The 19452-nt window shown below is 43.5% G+C and overlaps 1 protein-coding gene across 3 annotated transcripts in view; it reads left to right on the top strand.

Moving 5' to 3' along the window:
• The first annotated feature begins 3110 nt into the window (after positions 1-3110).
• Positions 3111-19452, top strand: part of PHAF1 (phagosome assembly factor 1) — a 36441-nt gene continuing 20099 nt past the window's right edge. For 2 of the 3 annotated variants that reach the window (XR_009115249.1, XM_058034310.1), the window contains exons 1-6: positions 3111-3178; positions 3533-3659; positions 8226-8308; positions 12067-12150; positions 16821-16864; positions 17153-17232. Coding sequence is in view for 2 of the 3 variants with exons in the window: in XM_058034310.1 (XP_057890293.1) it covers positions 3596-3659; positions 8226-8308; positions 12067-12150; positions 16821-16864; positions 17153-17232 (355 nt within the window). In the remaining variant the exon portion in view is untranslated. Of the gene's footprint in view, positions 3179-3501; positions 3660-8225; positions 8309-12066; positions 12151-16820; positions 16865-17152; positions 17233-19452 lie in introns of those variants that run through there. The other variant, XM_058034311.1, reaches the window with a different exon arrangement.

Here is a 19452-nt window from a genome sequence, read left to right as displayed (position 1 = left end):
ACGGCAGCTCCTCGCAGCACCAAAATTTCTGGTTTCGAGCGCAAAATTTCTGAGTCCTGTGCATCCCGCCCGTGTCAGCCTCCGGAGGGGGCAGGGGGACTGAAAACCACCCAGAATGGGTAGGGCAGGGCAGGCTTAGCCCAGCGAGGACGGGAAAAGCGCTGAGCAAGGGAAGGATGGAGCAGGGGTTCTCCTTGGGAAGGTTCGGGTTCGGTGCTGCAGCAGCCCCTGCCTGCCCAGGAACCCCGGCCTGGCACTGCCCAGCTCCAAACCCTTGGCTGTGGGAAATATCCCCCCGAGGAGGTGGGATAATCCCCCCTCGGAGAGTGCAAGGCTCCCTCTTGGAGCTGCCAGCCCCGTCTGGATCCATTCCCGAGTGCCAACCCAGCGCGGGGCAGCTGGAAAAGCACTTCCAATACATCAGAGCAACTTCAGAGCTTTACAGTGAATATCTTTTGTCCAGCTGAATCAGCGCTGCCAAGGCTGGGATCTGTTTCCAGGCCGTTTTTCCAGCAGCCACGGGCAGGTTTCCCTGCAGGAATGTGTGCTGCTCTGGGATCCATCGGGAGAGGGCAGCTCGCCTCCGCCTGACAGCAGCGCTTGTCCCTCCTGGTGCCCTCTGCAATTTTCTGCTTGCTTTTCACCAGCTGGGTTGAGAAGCCCAGCTCTCCTCAGCCAACACCTCCCTGCAGACATGTAGGATTTAGAAAAAAAAAAACAACCCTCAAGTTTACAAAATTCTGAAAAATTTTAGAACAAAAGGGTAAAAATCCGATTTTTACTGATTTAGGGATTCATTAATCCCCTATAGCTGCTGATCTCACCCCAAGGCTTTGGTAGAAGCATCTCTGATGGATGCACCCACTGCCATTCATTCAGTCAGAAACATTAACAACAGAGCCAGACTTCACAAATTGATTTTGGTTTTCAGAAAGCTGCGCATTGCTTCCTGAGCCCTGGAGCTGAATTTCCCAAGAAGTACTCCATGATCTGGAGAGTAAAAAGGGTAATTTTATCCTTTTAAAATGTAAGTTTTGCCTGTCACAAGCAGTTGCCAAAATGATGGTGCTTTGCCCAATCTGCCCCAAAAGTGGCAGACTTGGCAGTGCCCAGCCCTTCTCCCCTTAGCCTGGGGTTTGGGTTGGTGTATGAAAATGGGTGTTAGTGGAGAGGCACACTCAGAAATAATTCCTTTTTTTCTGCCATTGTATTTGGCCTTTACTCTCCTTGATGAATTGGGCTTGTACTCGTGATGCTCTCCTACAAAGGAGGCTGAATCTTTGTGAGTGAAAGCTCAGAGCATTGCATCCCCCAGTTTGCAGCACTGGGCGTTCAAAGGGCATCACCAAACACAGGAATGAGGTGGAGAAGGGTTTCTGCAAAGCCCAGCTGCTCTGCAGCCTCCTGCTTTCCACCAGCACCTCAGCCTGAGGGCTGCACTGCCATGGACCTGCTCCAAAGCAGGTGCTGTGTTTGTATTCTTTAAATGAATGAGGCATGCAAAGCTTCTAGCTGCATATTTATTCTCTCAAGTACATTCCTTATGGGTGTCACAATATGAACTTACATATAAAAACACACAAATACTGTATATATACAAATATATATATATATTTCATACATCTACAGTGAGCTGGAGAGGGGCAAGTGGCTCATAAGGATTAGCTCTGCTCCCAGGAGAGGAAAGGCTAATTTCTGGTTTTGAGCCAATGAAGATGTGTCAGAGGGCTGGAGTGAAGGGGAAGCATTGGCAGCACCTCTCTGCTTTTCAGCATATTAAGATGTCACCATGCTTGGATTAAAAAAAAAAAAAAAAAAAAAAAAAAGCAAGCAAGGCATGAATAATAAATAGACAACATGCAGCTGACTTCAAGGGAAAACTAATTTCCCTGGGGCTTGCTCCACTCCATATACATTAAAATCTCACCTGCTTTGACAGCTCTGTGACCTGAAGAGAGATGCTGAGAAATTGGTGTTCAGAGCAGAGCCTGGCCAGGGTCCTGCTCCCAAACATGTCTGGGATTTCTTTTCAATGCTTTCATCCCCCCTGCCAGCCATGGCTTGCTCTGCCTGTGGAAGGAGCCACAGCGCAAACCTAGCTGAAATAGCTGAAATTATGTTTGACAATTAAAAAAAAATAATATGCAGCCCTCAAATTTCTGTCGGGCAGCCTGAAGGGTATCCTGCTTTCCTGATGTTTTCTGTCCTGCTGTGGGACAGTCCATGTGATGGGGCTGCCATCACCTTGCTGCAGACCTTGCTGGGACATGGTGGGCACAGGGATGGGATGTGGGGCCAGGGTAGGATTGCTACTACCTTCAAATAAATATGGAAAAAATGCATCTCCCCCCACTCTGCTCCCCTTTGGAACCTCAGCCTGCCAGCAGCAGGAGTTGCAGCTGTTTCCACACCCTCTGCACCCTCTTGAACTTCCATCTCTGGTGCTGTCCTACTCCAGAAGAGCTGTCGCTGTGTGAGCATGGCACGGGTCTATGTTCTTGATTTTTCTCTTTGAGTTCTTTGCTTATTTGGGCAATGCTTGACCTGGTGCCTTTTATCTTGGATCCAGTTTCCACCATAGAAAGGAGGGCTGCTCTGATGTGTGTTGTCCCAGGTGGTGGCACATCCTCCTCGTTCTGGGGATGTTTCTGGCACTGGGGGCTTTGGGTGTAACCAGAGCAGGTTCCTGTGCTGAGCCCCCTCCCAAGGGAAATGGGGCTGTTCCTGGGCTCAGCACTCTTGGGTGGCACTATTTGTTTGCTCAGACAGCACAGCAAAGCCACTGACCTCGTTACTCCTCTCTTCCTCCTCACTGAGTCACTCCCGAGCTCATTCCGAACTTTGCTCGTGCCACTGACTAATTTATCCCTAGCACTTCTTTCCTGCACTCTGACCTTTCAACTGGAAGAGCGGGCTGGCCGTGGGCAGTAGTTTGGGTGGGTTATTTTGTTTTGGATCCCGAGGTTATCCGGGTGTGTCTGGGGCTGTAGGCTGAGCCCCATCTGCCGACAGTGCCATGGCGGGACTCGAACCCGAGTCTCCCGCTCTTCAAGCCGACTCCTTCCCCTCTCGCCCACGGCTGGGGGGCGGGGCTCACCCCGGCCCCACCCTCTCCCCGCCCCCGCGCGGGCGCGCCTGACGACAGCTGCAAAGCACTTTTTCAGCAGCCGCAAGTGAGGTGAGTCGCGGCCCCGCGGCGCGGGGGGGGTCGGAACCCCCCGGCCCCTCAGGCCGGGCCGGGCCCAGCGGCGGCGCCGCGCCCGCTCCCCCGCCCCGCCGGGACCGCGCCGGGGCCGCAACGCTCGCGCTCCGGCACCGGGCGGGGCGGGGGGCGCGGGCGGCGGGGCCGCGGGGCGGGGAGGGGCGGCCGGCGGCGGCGGCGGCAGCAGAGCTGCGCCTCCCCCGGAGCCCGGCGCGGTGCCGGCGCTGCCCCGGGGCTGGGGGCGGCCGGTCGGTGCCCTCCGGGGGCGGTGGCGGGGCCGGGCTCGGGCTGCCCGCTGCCCCGGCGCTTCCCTCCCGCGTCCCTCCGCAGGGGTCCGGCGCCGCGCCCCGGTGACCGCCGTGCCAGCCCGCGGCCTCCGCGCTACCGGAGCCAATGCTCGATCTGGAGGTGGTGCCCGAGCGCTCTCTGGGGAACGAGCAATGGGAGTTCACCTTAGGTAAGTGTGCTCTACCCCCGGCCTGCGCTCTGCGGGTCCCCGGGGGGCTCTCCCAGCGCTCTCGGGGGTTGGGGAGAAAAAGGGAGCGAGAGGCACAGCTCGCCTTTCGCTGTGGCTAAAAATACTAAAGTACGGGCTGTAAGCATTTCCTTGTTGTTCATAGTTTCACCTTTAGCTTTTGCGTGCCAACTTGTGCTTTGTTTATCTGATTGTGTGCTTTCATCTGCTCGTTTGCTTTCTTTTGTCTTGCCGTGGCAGACTAGTCATTCTTTTAAATAACTCCGAAAAGAGGAAGCATGAATGTGCTGATTGTCACCTGAATATGTGTCAGGTGATACTTGCTCCAACTGCTGCGCTTTTCTGTACAAACCCTTCATAAACATGAGTCGAGTTTCACAATTTCTTTGTGTCGCTGTTGGGTTGCGAAATAGTGGAGAAAGTAAACTTCGGAGATATTTTCTCAGGGTTGGATAACAAGTATTTTTCCCCCCAATCACTTGTATTTTTTCATCTTGCTGAGTAGTCCTTCCCTGCCAGTTATTGCTGTAGTTACTGTGATGAGAAAGAACTTTCCCTCAGCTGGTGCAGATTTGTTTGGTGCTCAGGCAGGACACTTAAATGAGATGATGTGGATTCTCTGGGTAACCTGTGTTTTCAAGCAGATGTTGAAAACTTAAAACTCTCAGAAAGTGCTGTAGATGTCCCCTTTGCTGGGTGGCTGTGTGTTGGCCTCTTTCATTTCCGTTTTTCATCGTTGCTGCAGCTCTGTGTGAAGGTGATGGTGGTGAGGGTTTGGTGGGTGTAAAGGAGCCCTGGTGTCACCCTCTGTGCCTGCTTGGAGTTTCACTGGGGCTGCTGCTCCTGTCACCTGTGGCAGCCAGGGCACAGAGGGTTCCTAAAGCCTCTATTACACAGTTGCCCTGAACTGGGCTGGTCCTGAGGAGTGGTGCTGTGCCTTGGGGTTGTTTATGTGAAATCCATCGAACACAAAGCGCTGTTTGTGCTGCTGTGCTCTCAGTCAAGTACAACTTGATGGTACAGACAGGGCTCAGTGGCTTTTGGAGGCTAATTATAGCACCTCAGGTCCCACCCTTGGAAATCTGGGGAACTCCTTGTACCCTGAATGTCCTGTGCTCTCAGCTTGTGTCACCTTCTGCCATCCTTTAGTGCCTGTGTTACCTGGGGAAGGGCAACCTCCAGCTGCCTACCCTGACTGTCAGCATAAATACAGAGTGCCAGCTGCCCTCCATTCTCCATATCAAAACAAGAAAAGGAAAGAGAAAATGTTCTTCCTTACCCCAAGGAAAGCCTGTCAGTGCAGTCTCATGGTTAAAGTTTTCCAGTGTCTCTGTGTGTATGCACAAACACACACATGCATAGATGTGAGAGGAAGAAACTCAGCTGTATTTCTTGGAGTAAACATAGCCCCCACGTGATGTGTCTAATATATAATTAGCCTGACCTGCTGGTGCAGAGCAGGAGGCTGCCTGGCTCTGAGGATCCTTGACTGTCCTGCAGCAGCAGCAGTGGGGTGTGAGGGTTGTCCCTGTGACAGAGCTGCTGTCAATGGGGCTCTCACTGCCAGCCCTGCTCCACTCGTTGTTTGTTTAGCTCTGCTCTTAGCAGAACTAATGGCAGTATTCCTGAACTGCTGCTGACTCTGGCTTCCAGCTCTGTGCCCACAATGGAGATGACTGAGGGGAAATGCCAGGAAAATTTTGTACATGACTTTTTGGATTCTGTTTCTGGCTCCAGTGTTGACTCACTGTGTGACTGGAGCATGAAAAATTTAACTGAGACTGAGTTTAGGTACCTGTGCCACTGCACCTCTTGGGCTGCATTCCTGCTCTTTTAAAGGAGAACAATTAAATACTTACTCTGTAGTGCCTATAGCTATATTATTAGTGTTTGAGATGTATATTTTCTAAGGCTTACTTGCATTTTTCTTGGGCTTTATACTTTTCCTACCCAGTATCAGGTATATATATTTATTGTGTTATGATTAATCTTAGATTTTCTTGCATTTTTCTCCTAATCTTTATTCACTTCTCTATCCCCATCCCTTCAAGCCCCGCACTCTTAGCATAGGCTGATGCTTCAGGCCATGATGTTCCTGACCAGTGCATGTGAGAGAACTGCCTGTATCACTGCAGCATTTAGAAGAGGGAAGGTCTGTGACAGAGGAGCCCCAGCACTGGTCTTTGTGACCATTACTGCCGTGGCTCAGTTTGGTTGGGTGTCTGATGTGCTGGGAACCATGTTTGCTTCCCCATTCCCCTGACTGGTGAGCAAGGGAAAAAGAATTCTTTGTTTTCCTCTTTGACTGCAAAGGCTGACGAATGTTGAGGAAAAAGGGGATGTTGTGTGTGAGAAGACTGGAGAAAAATTACCCCTTTTTTTATTCCTCCTTTGACGTTCTAGAGGCAAATGGAGGCAAAGGGAGGATACTGGCTGTTCAACACATTTTGGGTCCTGTAAACTGTTCCTGGAGAATTTGGGTTGCTCACTGTAGCTCTGCTAAGCAGCTGTCTGGCCAAATCTGATTCTCAGTGGCTGAAAACTGAACCAAGGCAGTCCATGTCCATTTGCTTGCAGCCTGAGAAAGCTGTGAGTAAGGGAGTCACATGAGCCATGTGTTTGCACACTTAGCAGCCCAGGATTGCATCAGTTTACGTGAACTTGGTGTTTCTGCACTTCTTGGGCTGGGTGCTTTCTGACTGAATCCCCACAGGCTGCTGCCACCATTGGCCCCTGGGTCCTGTCAGCCTGTGCCACTGGTTTATGTTTTAACTGAGCCCATGCTGTTAGCTCTGCAGGTATTTTATGAATACTGACTTAGAACATGGGTTTTGTACTCTTCAGTCAACCTTACTTTTTTTTTCTGGATTCATACTTTATGCTAGGCTGAGAAATGTGGAACTTCCACAGCAGCATCTTTGATCTTAGCTTCTTGCTTCTGTTCATGTTTCTATTCCATTTTGAAAATATTATCTAATACATAATAACTGTCAGCTTCAAACTCTGCTGCCTAGACTGCAAGGCAACTGCTATTTCCTAGATAATAGGAAACAGTGCTGCTTTATTGTGTGGCTCTGCATTTCAATTTCATTATTGTTATTAAACTAATAACTCTTTTTTATTTAATATCATCTACTGATGTATAATTCCTAGCTGCAAACCAAATTGTCCCAAGATTATGGGCTAAGGTGAAAACCAGTTTGGCAGACAGGTTTGTATGTGGTATTTGCAAATTGAATCACTGTAGTTGTAGTCTGTACATCTGTTTTACCAAAACTTGATTTCATCATTTCAGCAAAGCTGCAATATATGGGTACGACAATGAAAATTGTGTTTTTGGGGTTTTTTTTCTGTGTTATGCCATTATAACTTTAAAGCAGTGTGGTGAGCTAGGTGTGTATGTTATAAATAGATATATATGAAAAGAGAGTTTTCTCACTTTAATACTGTAGATAATGTTTAAAAGGACATGACATAATGTCTGAGTTTGGTTGGTGTAGCAAGTAACTAAAAGTTTTGAATGTAATAAATGTAGTTTCTGAGGTAAATTATGCCTAATCAGTCCAACTTTCTTAACATTTAAAAATTAGAAATAGAAAAGGACAGGGCAAGGAATGGAAATAAAATGTCAGATAACAAATCTAAATTGACTTGCAGCAGTTAGTAGGAAAATTAAACTTCACAATTATGAGCTCATAACCTCACTTTATAAATGCCTACTTTGAACCCAGGAATGTGATCACATTTCATTTGGAAAAGCAACAAAGGTTTTTAGTGTGATAAATGATGAGATGGTGTGGTGCTATTTTTTCTGCAGAATCAGCTGTTCCATTCTGCTTTCAAAAATATATAATTGTAAAGATAAGATACACACTAAGGAAAGAAAAAGAGCCCTTGAAATTGTATGAGGGGTTGAGTGACTGTAAGTGCACTGCCTCAATTGAACCAAATTTTTAGTATGTATATCCTGTCTTTAAAGTGAGAAATAAAGTTTCTTCCTTGACACAAGTAGACCCATATCAGCAGCTAATGTGGCCTCCGAGGTTTGGGGAGAATCATGGCTCAGAGTTAGTGTTTGTGTGTGTCTGGTGTGAGTGCCCAGTGCTCCACCAGGGTGGATAAAGTGTAATGAAAGGTGTTTCAGGAGCTGTTGAATGTGTAGGAGTGCCCTAGCCAGCTCTAGAGCAGTTTAATTTAGGTTATTGTATCAGTTATTGGATTGATGACCCCAAAAAGCAGAAAACTTTCTGCACAGGCTGTGGCAAGCTCCTTCCTCTTTCTGCTTGAACTTTGCTGTTTAATTTTGTGTCTAGAGAGCCTTTTTTTCATATATGCCTAACAACTGGTGGATAAACAATGACTTTTCTGTTTCCAAACACCAGCTCTGTGCTGATACCATGAGTCAGGTCAGCGTGTTTGTTGACCACATACCTTTCTTTTGTAACTCAGTGTTTGCTGATGGTGGCTTGGTTAGCTCATGTGTAACCTTGCTGTTAAAACCTTTGTTAACTGCTGTCTGCACTGAAGAAAACCTGTTTTTATTTCCAGGAATGCCGTTGGCTCAGGCTGTAGCAATTCTTCAGAAACACTGTCGCATTATCAAAAACGTCCAGGTTCTCTACAGCGAGCAGGTGAGCAGGCATGGGCTGCCCAGGAAGGGCTCCTCATGCTCCATGAAAACATCCTTTGTGCTCTTGTACATTTTGGGAGAGTTGTGGGGCTGCTTGAAATCGAGCTACACCAAATTATTGCCACCCTGTGAGAGATGCAGCTTTTTAAAGTTTCTTGTCAGATGGAATAGTCCTCAGCACAGCAGTTTAGTGATTTAATGACTGTCAGTTTTGTACATGCAATGGAGGAGTGGCATTGTTTTCCCTTTAAAAAATGAAATGTTATGTAATTAGCTGGACAATTTAATTCTAGTCTATTTACTTTATCATTGTGAAGTGGTGCTGCAATTTTAACTGAATCACTCATTACTTTCTGCTCTTGTGTTTGGTCCAGTGGTGATGAGCCCCATGAAAAACCTTTTGCACCTTTTCTCTGCATCTGCAAATTTGTCTGCAGAAATTGGGTGCAGTGATTTGAGCCAGCTATAAATGTTTTAGTCATTCTTCATAACTCAGCAGTAAGTTCCTGATATGTTTGACTTCCATCAAGCAGTAAAACCCTTCTGCTAGATCAAGTAAAATGTGTTATTCTGATGGAAGTGTAAGGGGAGATAGGACAAAGGAGTCTCAGATGTCTCAAGGGACTCTCCAGATATTTTATGTGCAATGCATGTTAACAAGAAGATGATATTCATATGTTGCAAATTACAGCTCTTTGCATCAGGAAAAAGGCAGAGTCTGTACAATGTTAGTTTGTATCCAAACAAGGACTCAGGCCTTGTACATTTGCAGTGAGTACTGAATGGCTAAGAACAACCTTGACTCTGCTGTTCAGTGCTGGATACATATTTCATGTTACTAAATGATTTTTTTTTCACTTCATGTGGATTTATGGGTTTTCTGATGACTGAATTGCAAATCTGGCTCCTTGTGATTAATGCATGGGAGCATCTGTCTGGCAGTGAGCATGTTTCTTGTGTTTTGTGTTCTTTGGACAGTTTTAGTTTTTCTTACCACAGTGCATTTGAATTACTCTAGAGTTGTTTAGATAAATGATGAGATCCCTGTTCCACTCAGATTGTAGAATCACAGAAGGATTAGTGGTTCAGTGCTAGTAAGCAGAGGTGTACCACTCCTTGGTTTTTTGCACCTCTTGGAAAGTTAAAATGTTCTTGACTATGTGCACTAAACTTCTATTCTGGCTGCAGAGGGCAGGTTTAGTGGTTTAGGGTTTTTTTTAAAGGTGTTTTAGCAGCTGTATCATCTGACAAAATAGTCGTTCCCACCTTTCTGGAATTGTTCTGGTGATTATTTTTTTCTCCTGTATATTATTGCAATTCAGTGCCTGCTGGTTTTTTTCACACACCACTCAGGGCCTGCATTTGACTGTCTGGCTCTGTCCTCACCCTTGTGCACAGTGTCATGCATTTCATTAGCAGCTGAGCACAAAGAGCTCAGTTCTTATAAGGTTCAAAGCCCTAAATTAACTTTGCCATGCACAACTTCTATCTTGATAAAACTGTACCTGAACAGCCTTCATGTTTATCCTCTTTGCCTTGTAAAAGAATGCCTTTGAGCACTGTGATCAAATGTTATTTAAAGCTGTTGCATCTCTAAATTTGAATTTCTGATCCTGGAACTCCAGCAGTGAGTATTTCCTTTCAAAAATTTATATGGCAATTAAATGCAATTAGATCTGCCCATGGTGCTCTCTTTAACTTGACATAAATGGGATGCCCAAACTGTGCCAAAAAAGCTTGATGAATCCTTTTCTGTGAATAAAAGAATTTTAACTCATTTTTGGTCAGTGTAAGTGGGGTTGCCTAATTGCCTAAAATAATTGCCTGTGTTTTCCTGAGCTTTTTTCTCTGGATTGTGGTTGATGGGATTGTTCAGTGATAAGATTTTCCTGCATCTTTGTGTATATCAGCAGTATAACTGCAGATCTGTGGTGCTTCCTTCAGGAAGATTCTCCCTGTTGCTTCTTGGCATCATCTTTCATACTTGAGGTTCTGTTTTGTGTATTGAAAGTCACATGAACTAAATTTGTGCCCTTGAATCTTTCCATGTATTAGAAACCAGCATAGAACAGAAGCTATTTGCTGTACTAATTATCAAGCTTTTCCTCAGATGTTTGGGGTTTTTTTTTCCATCCACTCAAAAGTACTTGTAATGCTCTCATTAATTTTGGAATAACCTTATGGAAACTATTTAGAAACCAATGAAATGCAGAGCATATCCCATAGCAGAACAACTCAGCTGGTGTATTTGAATGCCAGATTACAAGGTTGTTTTGCTCTATCTGTAGCCTTTCTAAATTAGATTTACAAGGGATTAGAAAATGACTGCCATGATCAACATTAGGCCTTTTTATCTCATGCTTGTAGTTCTGTTGCAATGTTGCTTCAGTTCTGCACAGAGCCATAAAGGTTTGTCAGCAAGAGTGAGGTGCCATCAGTTGATGGCAGGGTGTGACGTGTTGTGGAAGTTTCATTTAGGACAGAGTTGGCACAGCAGCTCACTGGTGTTCAGAAAAGATGGACTCCAACTGGACCAGCTTCAGGAAAAGCTGCTGCAGTGACCCAGGGGAACAGGAAATCTGCATCACAGGGGATGGAAAGCCCCATGGCTTGTTTTAACTTAGTGATGTGAGGTCTAGGAACTGATTACTTGGCTGCATGGTTGTGGGAGGGGTGGGACATGCACATGGAAATGCTCAGAAAATATCAAGGCTAGAAGACAGTGGTGATGTGAGAAAATTGAAGATGAAAATTGGGCTTTTGGCAGTCAAACCTCAGAGCTCCTCTGAGTAGAGCAAAGATAGCGTATGGTTTATTCATGAAAGGGCTGTATGGTGTGGCTGTCCACTTTAGAAACCTTTATTTGCCCCAGCTGTCCATCCCCATTCTGTTTTTTAGCTAGCAAACTGCCTGGTGCAGTTCTAGGGCATGAATCTTGCTGCCTGCCTGCCATTCTCCTCTGAGACAGCTGTGGGGGATAGAGCATTTTGAAGCAAATGTGCTTTAGATGGTGCATGATCAAAAAGCTGAACTGGGGCCAAGTGGCTGTGTCTGTGTGCACTGCCCTGGTGGAGCAGGAGCAGCTTCCCCAGCAGAGCCTATACAGACACCAGCAAAGCCAGAGGAATGTCTCCTATTGACTCCAGCAGACTGCAAATTAAGCCTTTAGTTGTTATGATTCACAGTAACTAAGGAAACCTAAATTCACAACATGAGAGTCTGAAGCCTTCCTTTTGAGGCCTAAAAAAGACTGTGACAGTTTGATTTTTGAAGTGGAAAGCCATCTCTTTGTCAAGCACATCCCTGGCTCTGATGTGAGCCTTGGTGTTTTTGTGCACCAAGAATTCAACAGAGGCTCTCTCTGGATGATGAAATCTCTGATGCTAAACTGGGAATGTTAATTTTCAAGGTGGGGTTTTATTTGTTTTTCTTTTTTTTTAAATGGAGTTGGGACTTGTATTGTTTTGAGTTTTGCTGGGTTTTTTTTCCCCACTTACAGTAGTGGTCAAAGTACTCTTAGGAGTTTTTGCAGGGCACAGATATTATACAGGGACTTCTATTTATTTTCATAAGGAAATGGAAGGTTTGAGAGATCTGGTCAAATGTATTTTAGTTATGCTTATTCATTGAACAAGTGATTGTTTTCTGAGGTTGTTTTGTTTTTCTAAAGTAACCAATGTATACTTTTACAGTGATGTATATCTTAACAAAGAAGTCTTGAAATTAGAAGCCTAACAGCTTTTTTCTTTGTTTTTACAGTCACCTCTTAGCCATGACCTCATCCTTAACCTGACTCAGGATGGAATCAAACTGCTGTTTGATGCTTTCAATCAGAGACTTAAGGTAATGAAACACTCCTCCTTCAAGCAGACAATGCACACCAAAGCCCTGGGATGTATTGACACTTAGCAGAGCATAAGTGGCTCCTGTAGACATTTAATTTGTCTTAAGTGGAGTGCTCTCCTGTGATTATGAACTGCATTTTTTCAGTTTAAGATTTAAATCTTTGTTTCTGGAAGTAAGACACCTTAGCTGTGCTCTGGGATGTACAAGTGCCACAGAAATGTGGTGGTGCAGTGTGGCCTCACCCATCTTGAGTGGCACAGAAATGCACAAGGCCCTTACTAAAGCTGAGCCTTGGGTTTGAAATCACATCATCATTAATGCAAACCAGACAGTGTTGTTTCCTGCCCAGGTTGTTCCTTTATCGAGGCTGCCATTTTATTTATGAAGCTAAACTTCCTCCTATTCACGGTTTTCATTTAAGGTAGTTTTGCAGAGTGCTTGTTTGGCTGTGAGTGTGTGATTCCCCCAGAAAACCACATCCAGGCCTCTGGTGAGCAGCTGGCTCCTGCACTGACTTCAGTTTGTTCTGGATGGGTTTTGATTCTTGCAATTGATGTCTTCAGTTCTGCTTTTGTGCTTTTAGGTGACCAAGAGCTGATCTGCATCTCTCAAGGATGCTTGGTGTAGTTAAGATGCAAAACAAAAGGCAGGCTGGTCACTGCCTTCCCATGGCATTTATCCTTGCAAGGTGTTTGTAATGGAAGGGGTTTGTTTATCCATACAAAGTGGGCAACTGTAGAGCTATGACTACATGGGTAGAAAATTTTGAAAACCTCTCAACTGAAGCCTTTAAAATATCTGTGTGTAACACCTTTGATATTCAGATTGGTCCTTTCAGCCAGACCAGCTGTGCTGAATAATTGTCACTGGTTCTCACCTGGTGGGTGTAAATTTCTGTGTGACAGAAGTGTTTAGGTGTTGATTTGGCTAATTGGGTGCGAGTGAGCTGCTCTAACTGCTGTGCTGCTTGACATGTGAAAGCAGAAGTGTGGAGTTAAGTGTGATGCTAAAAAATGGAATGCTTACAGTTTAGGTAAGTCTGGAATATGGTGCTCAACTCCATACTTGCAGGGTTTGGAACAGTGGGAGGTGGTGCCCTCTGCCCTTTACTCACATCCAAAATAAAACCAGCAGAAAAATACCCCTCTCCAAAGTTCAGCCATTGCTTTATCCTAAAAATTACTGTAGGAGAGAAGCATGTGCTATCAGCTGAAACTCAGGCTCTTTATATATATATATCAAATTGTTGAATAGCAACTCAGATTAGTACTTATTTCTCTAAGAATAGGCTGTAACACCATGGTGTGCTTGTATTTTTCTAAAGTTTTATATTATAAAAATTTAATATTATTATATTATTTATAATATAAATATATTATAATATAATATATTTATATTATTAAAATATATTATAAAAATACACATTTTGAAGAAAATTTTTGGTTCAAATTGAGCTCAGCTGAGGGACAACTGAGCACTTTCCCCCCCAAATTTCTGTTTGTAATTATAATTGCCTTATGGTAGTTTCTGTTCATGAAATCTTTCTGTAATGTATTCTTTTTTTTTACAAGTTTTTGAATTTACTTATTCAGACTGTGTATGTGGACTCACAGTTTTTAAGATAATATCTTGAAAATGTCAGCTGTACAGAATCTTTCTAACTGGATGTAATTCTGCAGGAGACTGAATTAAAAGTTGGCATAGTGATTTCAAGTACATGGCTTGCTGGTTGGCTTTTCTGGGCAATGTTGCAATCCTGTAGTGTTTTTGAGGTGCTGTAAGTAATGTATACCATGTATCTTCATCTCCAGTTTCTGAGGGTCTGATTTTGTCACACCCAGTGTGCTAAGAACCAAGCAGGAGCTTTTCTTGCCTTTCTGCATTTCTTGCTTTTTTTTCCATGCTTGCCTGTGTTTAAAAAGTAGTTTTAAAGAAAAAAAAATAGAAACCCCAAACTCTTCTGGTATGTGTTTTTTAGTTTGTCTTTCCTGTATTATTTTTATTTTTGAAACAATCTCTTCTATTTTGTTGTGGTTCAGTGGTCTAGTGATACTTCTGTTTGTTTGTTTGAACTATGAATAGTCAAGCTGTGTAAATGCATACAGGGCTATGAAAACTCATACTTGTAAGTGTCCAGAAAGCTTTCTAGAAGAAATCCAATGGGATCAGTTCAGAAGGGAGCAACAGCACTTGTAAAAAGATACAGTAGGTGTAAAGTAAGTAATGCCTGTTTTTAAGATGGTGTGACTGTGTTTTCAGTGTTGCTCAGCAGCAGCAAAACTGGAAAAATCAGGAGGCCTTTATTCTTTGTGTAGTTTTTTTAGTACACACTTGCTATGAAAGTGTGAAAGAGATTGAAATATAGGCTCCTAAGATGGAAAATCTTGGCAATTCCAAGGAAGCTGGTGCAGGAATAAAGTCAGCAATATTCCTGAGAAGTTTCCTCCCTTTTTTCAAGGAGAAGGAGAAAGACACCTTCAGTAGCCAAAGCATTGCAGGAGATGTTGCTGATGTGAATTGGTAGATCCAGGACCAGGTTCTGAAAGCAATTTTAGCATTAAGGTATCTCCTGTGTCCTCCCTCTGAGGTGGAGGCAGAGTTGGCTTTCATAGCATTGGTCTGTTATTGCTGGTAACAGACACCTGAACATTTTTGTGAGTCTTTGTAGTAATTATCAAAAAGTGAGTGTGAGGAAACATCAGCTTTTACTCATTTAAAGCAACTGTCTTCTGACTTGTAGTAAACCCATCACTGAGCAGTCCTTGGTCTTCTCTGCACATAGAATCACACTGGTCCTTTTGGCAGTGTAGCTGCTGTAATTTAGAGAAGAATTTTTTTTCAAGTGCTCTGGCCTAGTCTTCATTATGACTTTCATGACTTATGAGATCCTTTGCCATTAATTTTTCCTATGTTTTACTCATTTATTCCCCTGCTGTTGGTAAAAAGAAATGTTGATTTGAGTTGATCTGTTTGAGTCTGTTAGCAAACTGGTGCCTGTTGGCTGCTGTCGGGTGTTTCTCCTGGGGGGAACCACATTTGTGCCCCTGCAGTTCTCTGTGCTCTGCTCCTGGTGTTCAGCTCATCCTTCTGTCCTGCACTGTGCAGTTTTGGTAGAACTTCAGGAGGGTGCCCAGTGCACACAGCAGTGGCTGCAAAACAAGATCTGGGGTGGGGCTGGTTCTCTCTATTTTCAGAAAAAATTTTGTGGAGGGAAAAGATGTGCAAGGGCACTGAAAAAAACAGTAAAATCAGTCCTAGCTTTTCATAAAAGTAGCCTTTGTTTTTTAATAGGCTTTAATAACAGTAAAGGAAATCTGGACATGTCAACTGCACTTGAATTAAAATACTAGATAACTAGGTTTTTCCAAGAAGCATAATTCCAAGTGTATTTTATTAAGAAGAAGGATGTTTGTTGTCTTGTTGGTTCTGCCAAAATGTTAATTTGTTACTTGCTTTGTGCCCTATTAGTTGCTTATATTTTGAAATGCCATTAAATGTTGATTTTTTTTTTTTCCTAAATATATATAGAGGTAGTGGTTTAAACATGGCAAGTTGTTTTATTTAGGGTTATTTGCTGGGCATCTCCCAAAACCAAGACTTCCTTCTCAGCTGGTGATATTTTTAGGCTTTAAAGCCACACTTGGTAGCAAGCTCCCTGGGAAATTCTGCTTTATTCTCTTGCTGAAGAGTGTGTCCTGCCAGAATCTGCCAGTTATTTGTTGGAGGATTATACAAAACAAAAAACAAAAAGCATGTTTTACCTTTGCTTTATGGTGGTTATGAGCTGTGTGTGTTTTCTTTTCCTGCTAACACAGGAACACATATGTAAGGTGGAAGAAGCTTGTGTTTTTTCATGGCTACTTGCCAAAAATCATCTGCTTAAAGCCCAGTATAGCCTCAAAATCCAGTGGCAGTCATAAAAATCATATGACATCAGTGTCAGATGCATGTTTGCAGTAATTATTCAGAGCAAAGGATCCATATCTTATATTTTCTGCAGAGAGGAAATCTCCTTGGAATATTCAGTGAGGTTTAAAGCATTTTCTGAATATCAGAACTGGATATATTGCTTGCCCTGATACCTTATGGGCTGTTCTTCTGATTGTCTTCTGTAATGCTTGGTGAAGTTGCAAGATATCTAAAGTATAATTGAAATGAGATATTACTGCTAAGCCTTGCTGTGTTCATCTTTTACTTTAGAAGAGCTGGAAAGTTACAGCAGTGCAGTCAGTGTGAGGCCTTTGTGCCCTCACAGGCATTCTTCAGGGTCATAGGAGCACCCAGGGAATGGCCCACTGACATTCATCAGAGGATTCCCTAATTAGCTAATCCTTGGTGTTGCTTTCCTTTCAATTTGTTTGAGTAAACTTTGTAGAAATCAAGATCCTGATGTGCCAGTGACAGGATTTCTTCCTGCAGGCAGTGCTGATGTACATGGGACATGGGGGTTCTCTCCTGAACCCAGGGGTGTTCAGGCCTTATTTCAGATGTGCAGTTGTTGAGTCAGTTTTTGAGTTTGATCTCTGACACTATGGTTTATCATGGCAGAGTTCTGTAAGGAGGGGAGCAAGCAGCACTAGCTAGTCTTGCCCTTTGACAAGGATTTATCTCTGTAATGATTTGCAAGTGTCTGAACTGTAGCAATGTTTCTGTTTCCTGTGTTTCAGGTGATTGAAGTTTATGACTTGACTAAGGTGAAGTTAAAATATTGGTAAGTGGTTTAAGACCTCCCATGATTTCCTCTTGGTTAGAGTGGCTGGTTTTACTCACTATTTTTAAGTCCTGAATTCATTTTTTCAATTATTTTAAAAATCAAAAATAGCTGTCATGAAGGAGTGTGCATAATCATCCTTTCTTGAACATGGCACTCAGTTAAATTACCAGTTTACTCTTCAGTCTTGGAGACTTCTTACAATTTAAATGTGGAATTGCCATTAGTAAATATTTGTAGCATCTGTTTGGCTTCCTTCAGGCAGATTAATTCTGTTTTCTTTTTCAGTGGTGTCCATTTTAACTCTCAGGCAATTGCTCCAACCATAGAACAAATTGATCAGTCATTTGGAGCAACACATCCAGGAGGTAAGCCAAAAACTTTCTGAGAAGCACACCTAGCCTGACAGACTTCTTTCTAGGAATCCTTTCCAGTGTGTCTGCCTTGAACAATGTGTAGGCAGTTCTGTTGTCATATGATCTGCAGCTGTGTTCCAGAATAGTCATATTCTTACTGCTGGGAAATCATCTAAAATGTATTGTCAGTTCACTTGTGGCTCCTTTTTAAAAGGGAAATGGTGAGGCAGAGAGTCACTGGCACAGAGTGGTGTATTCAGATGTCATTGATGATCTGTTTTGAAGTGCCAGTACCAGAAAATGGTGATCTTTGTTGTTGTTACACATCCCTGTGCACAGTCAGCTCTCCAGCATCCTTAGGGATTGTGTGTGCCATGAGCACAGACCCTTGAGCAGCTCTCTGTGCAGGGGCAGCCAGGGCTGTTTGCTCAGTCTCCATGCTCTGTGAGTGTGTTATTCCCCTGCTGGGCAGGAGCACACATGAGCTGTGTGTGACTGGCTCACACCTCCTGAGCCCCCTCCTCTGCTGGGGCACTGGGGAGCTGGGCACTCAGTCCATGTGCAGCAGGAGCAGAACCAGGACAAGTTTGTTTCACCTGGCTGAGCCCACTCTGACTCTTGCACAGCCCCTTGGCTGTTCCCCCTCTCTGCAGCTTCCAGACCATCTGTAAGTTCCTGGTTTATGTATGAAAACGAGGAGTGGATTTCAGGGGGTTTCTGGGCCATGAAAATAAGGTGGTGGAGAAGCTTTTGAACTTCATAATTAAACTGCCTGTGAACTTTCAAGAAATGAAGCCACAAACTGGCACAACAAGGAAGAACTTCACCTCCATATAGTCAAGATACCATTTTCAGAGCCTCATTTTCTATTTTTAGCTGAAGCCAGTCCATTTGCAGTAGTCAGGCTGATCCCAAACAGGCGAATGTTCTTTGTGATGGATGGTGATTGCATATCCAGCCTTTGTCTCTGCTCTCTGCAGACAATCTTGCACATTACAGAACAGGATTTATTAACTGGGGAGGGTCATGTGGGTAGAGCAGTATTATTGCATAAAAGCCTGCAGTAGTAGATGAATATCAGATTGAGATAAATGAAGCTTGGAACATTTCTAGCTGTAATACTCCAAGGACCAAAATTAAGCTTTCTAAATTTTGGTCCTGGCATTAACAGTTCCTCTTAGATGGGAGCTCTGAAATCTATGGTTAGATTTATTATGGAAATGGTATGTACAAGACACTGTAGAAATAAAGAAGGGTAAAAGTGGTTCCATATCCTGGGTGGGTTATAATTTTTATTTGTTCTGTGATTATGGTTTATTTGCAAATATGTGGAAGTGGAGCACTTCCAAAATTGTGGTATTATGAACTGTAAAAATACATATCTAGCCATAAACTTTGCCTGTGATAGTGATAGCATATTTTATTACTGCATAAAATTGTATGCAAGCACTTAAAAACATAGTTTGGCACCACGTGTCCTTGTGCTGAATTTGCAGATCTTGTGCATCTGTCATACTCAATTAAGAAGACTTGCATGCTTGCTTCATCTGGTGATAGTTTTTCATAACATCTTTTCATCTAGTGACATGTAGATAAGAAAATGTATTTATTAAAATGCTGGCCTCTATTACCATTTCACTAGTGCTTTTGCTTATTCAAGTTTCCTCATTGGAAAATACTTCTTCCATTAACAGCCTACTTAGCAGAACTAAATGCTCTGTATTAAGCTGCCTGTCACAAACAGTTTGAACTGGATTATGCAACTCAAGTTTTTGATAACTCTTTTTTTCCTTTGGCTTGTCTGAAACAGTATGAAGAAGGAGAATGGTTTTCAACATGGGGGAAGGATGGTGATGGTGTTTTTGTGTCCCACAAAAATTGGAGCTGGGGTGGGAGGAGAAACCTTCCTCTTAATGTGACCAAAGCACTAAATACTAGCTTGCATGAATGAAAGGAATATAACAATCCCTTTACTCCTCTGTGCTAATGCTCCTCCAAACCCCCAATGCAAGCACTTCAAACTTATTTTGCTTTTTATCTCTGTTAACTAACCTCCACTGGAATTTCAATCAAAATGTTGTCTTTCACTTAAAACCAAGGTAGTTGCAGCAGAACTTTCCTGCAACAGGATACAGTGCTGGTTTCAAAATAAATTTCAAAAGGTTAGCAACAGTTTTGTGTTGAAACCAACCTTCAGTGAGCATTTTTGGTTTTGCCAGATCAGTGGTTTTA

Source organism: Melospiza georgiana, chromosome 14 (genome assembly GCF_028018845.1).
Source record: "Melospiza georgiana isolate bMelGeo1 chromosome 14, bMelGeo1.pri, whole genome shotgun sequence".
NCBI lineage: Eukaryota > Metazoa > Chordata > Aves > Passeriformes > Passerellidae > Melospiza > Melospiza georgiana.
This window is presented reverse-complemented; position numbering and strand designations above follow the sequence as displayed.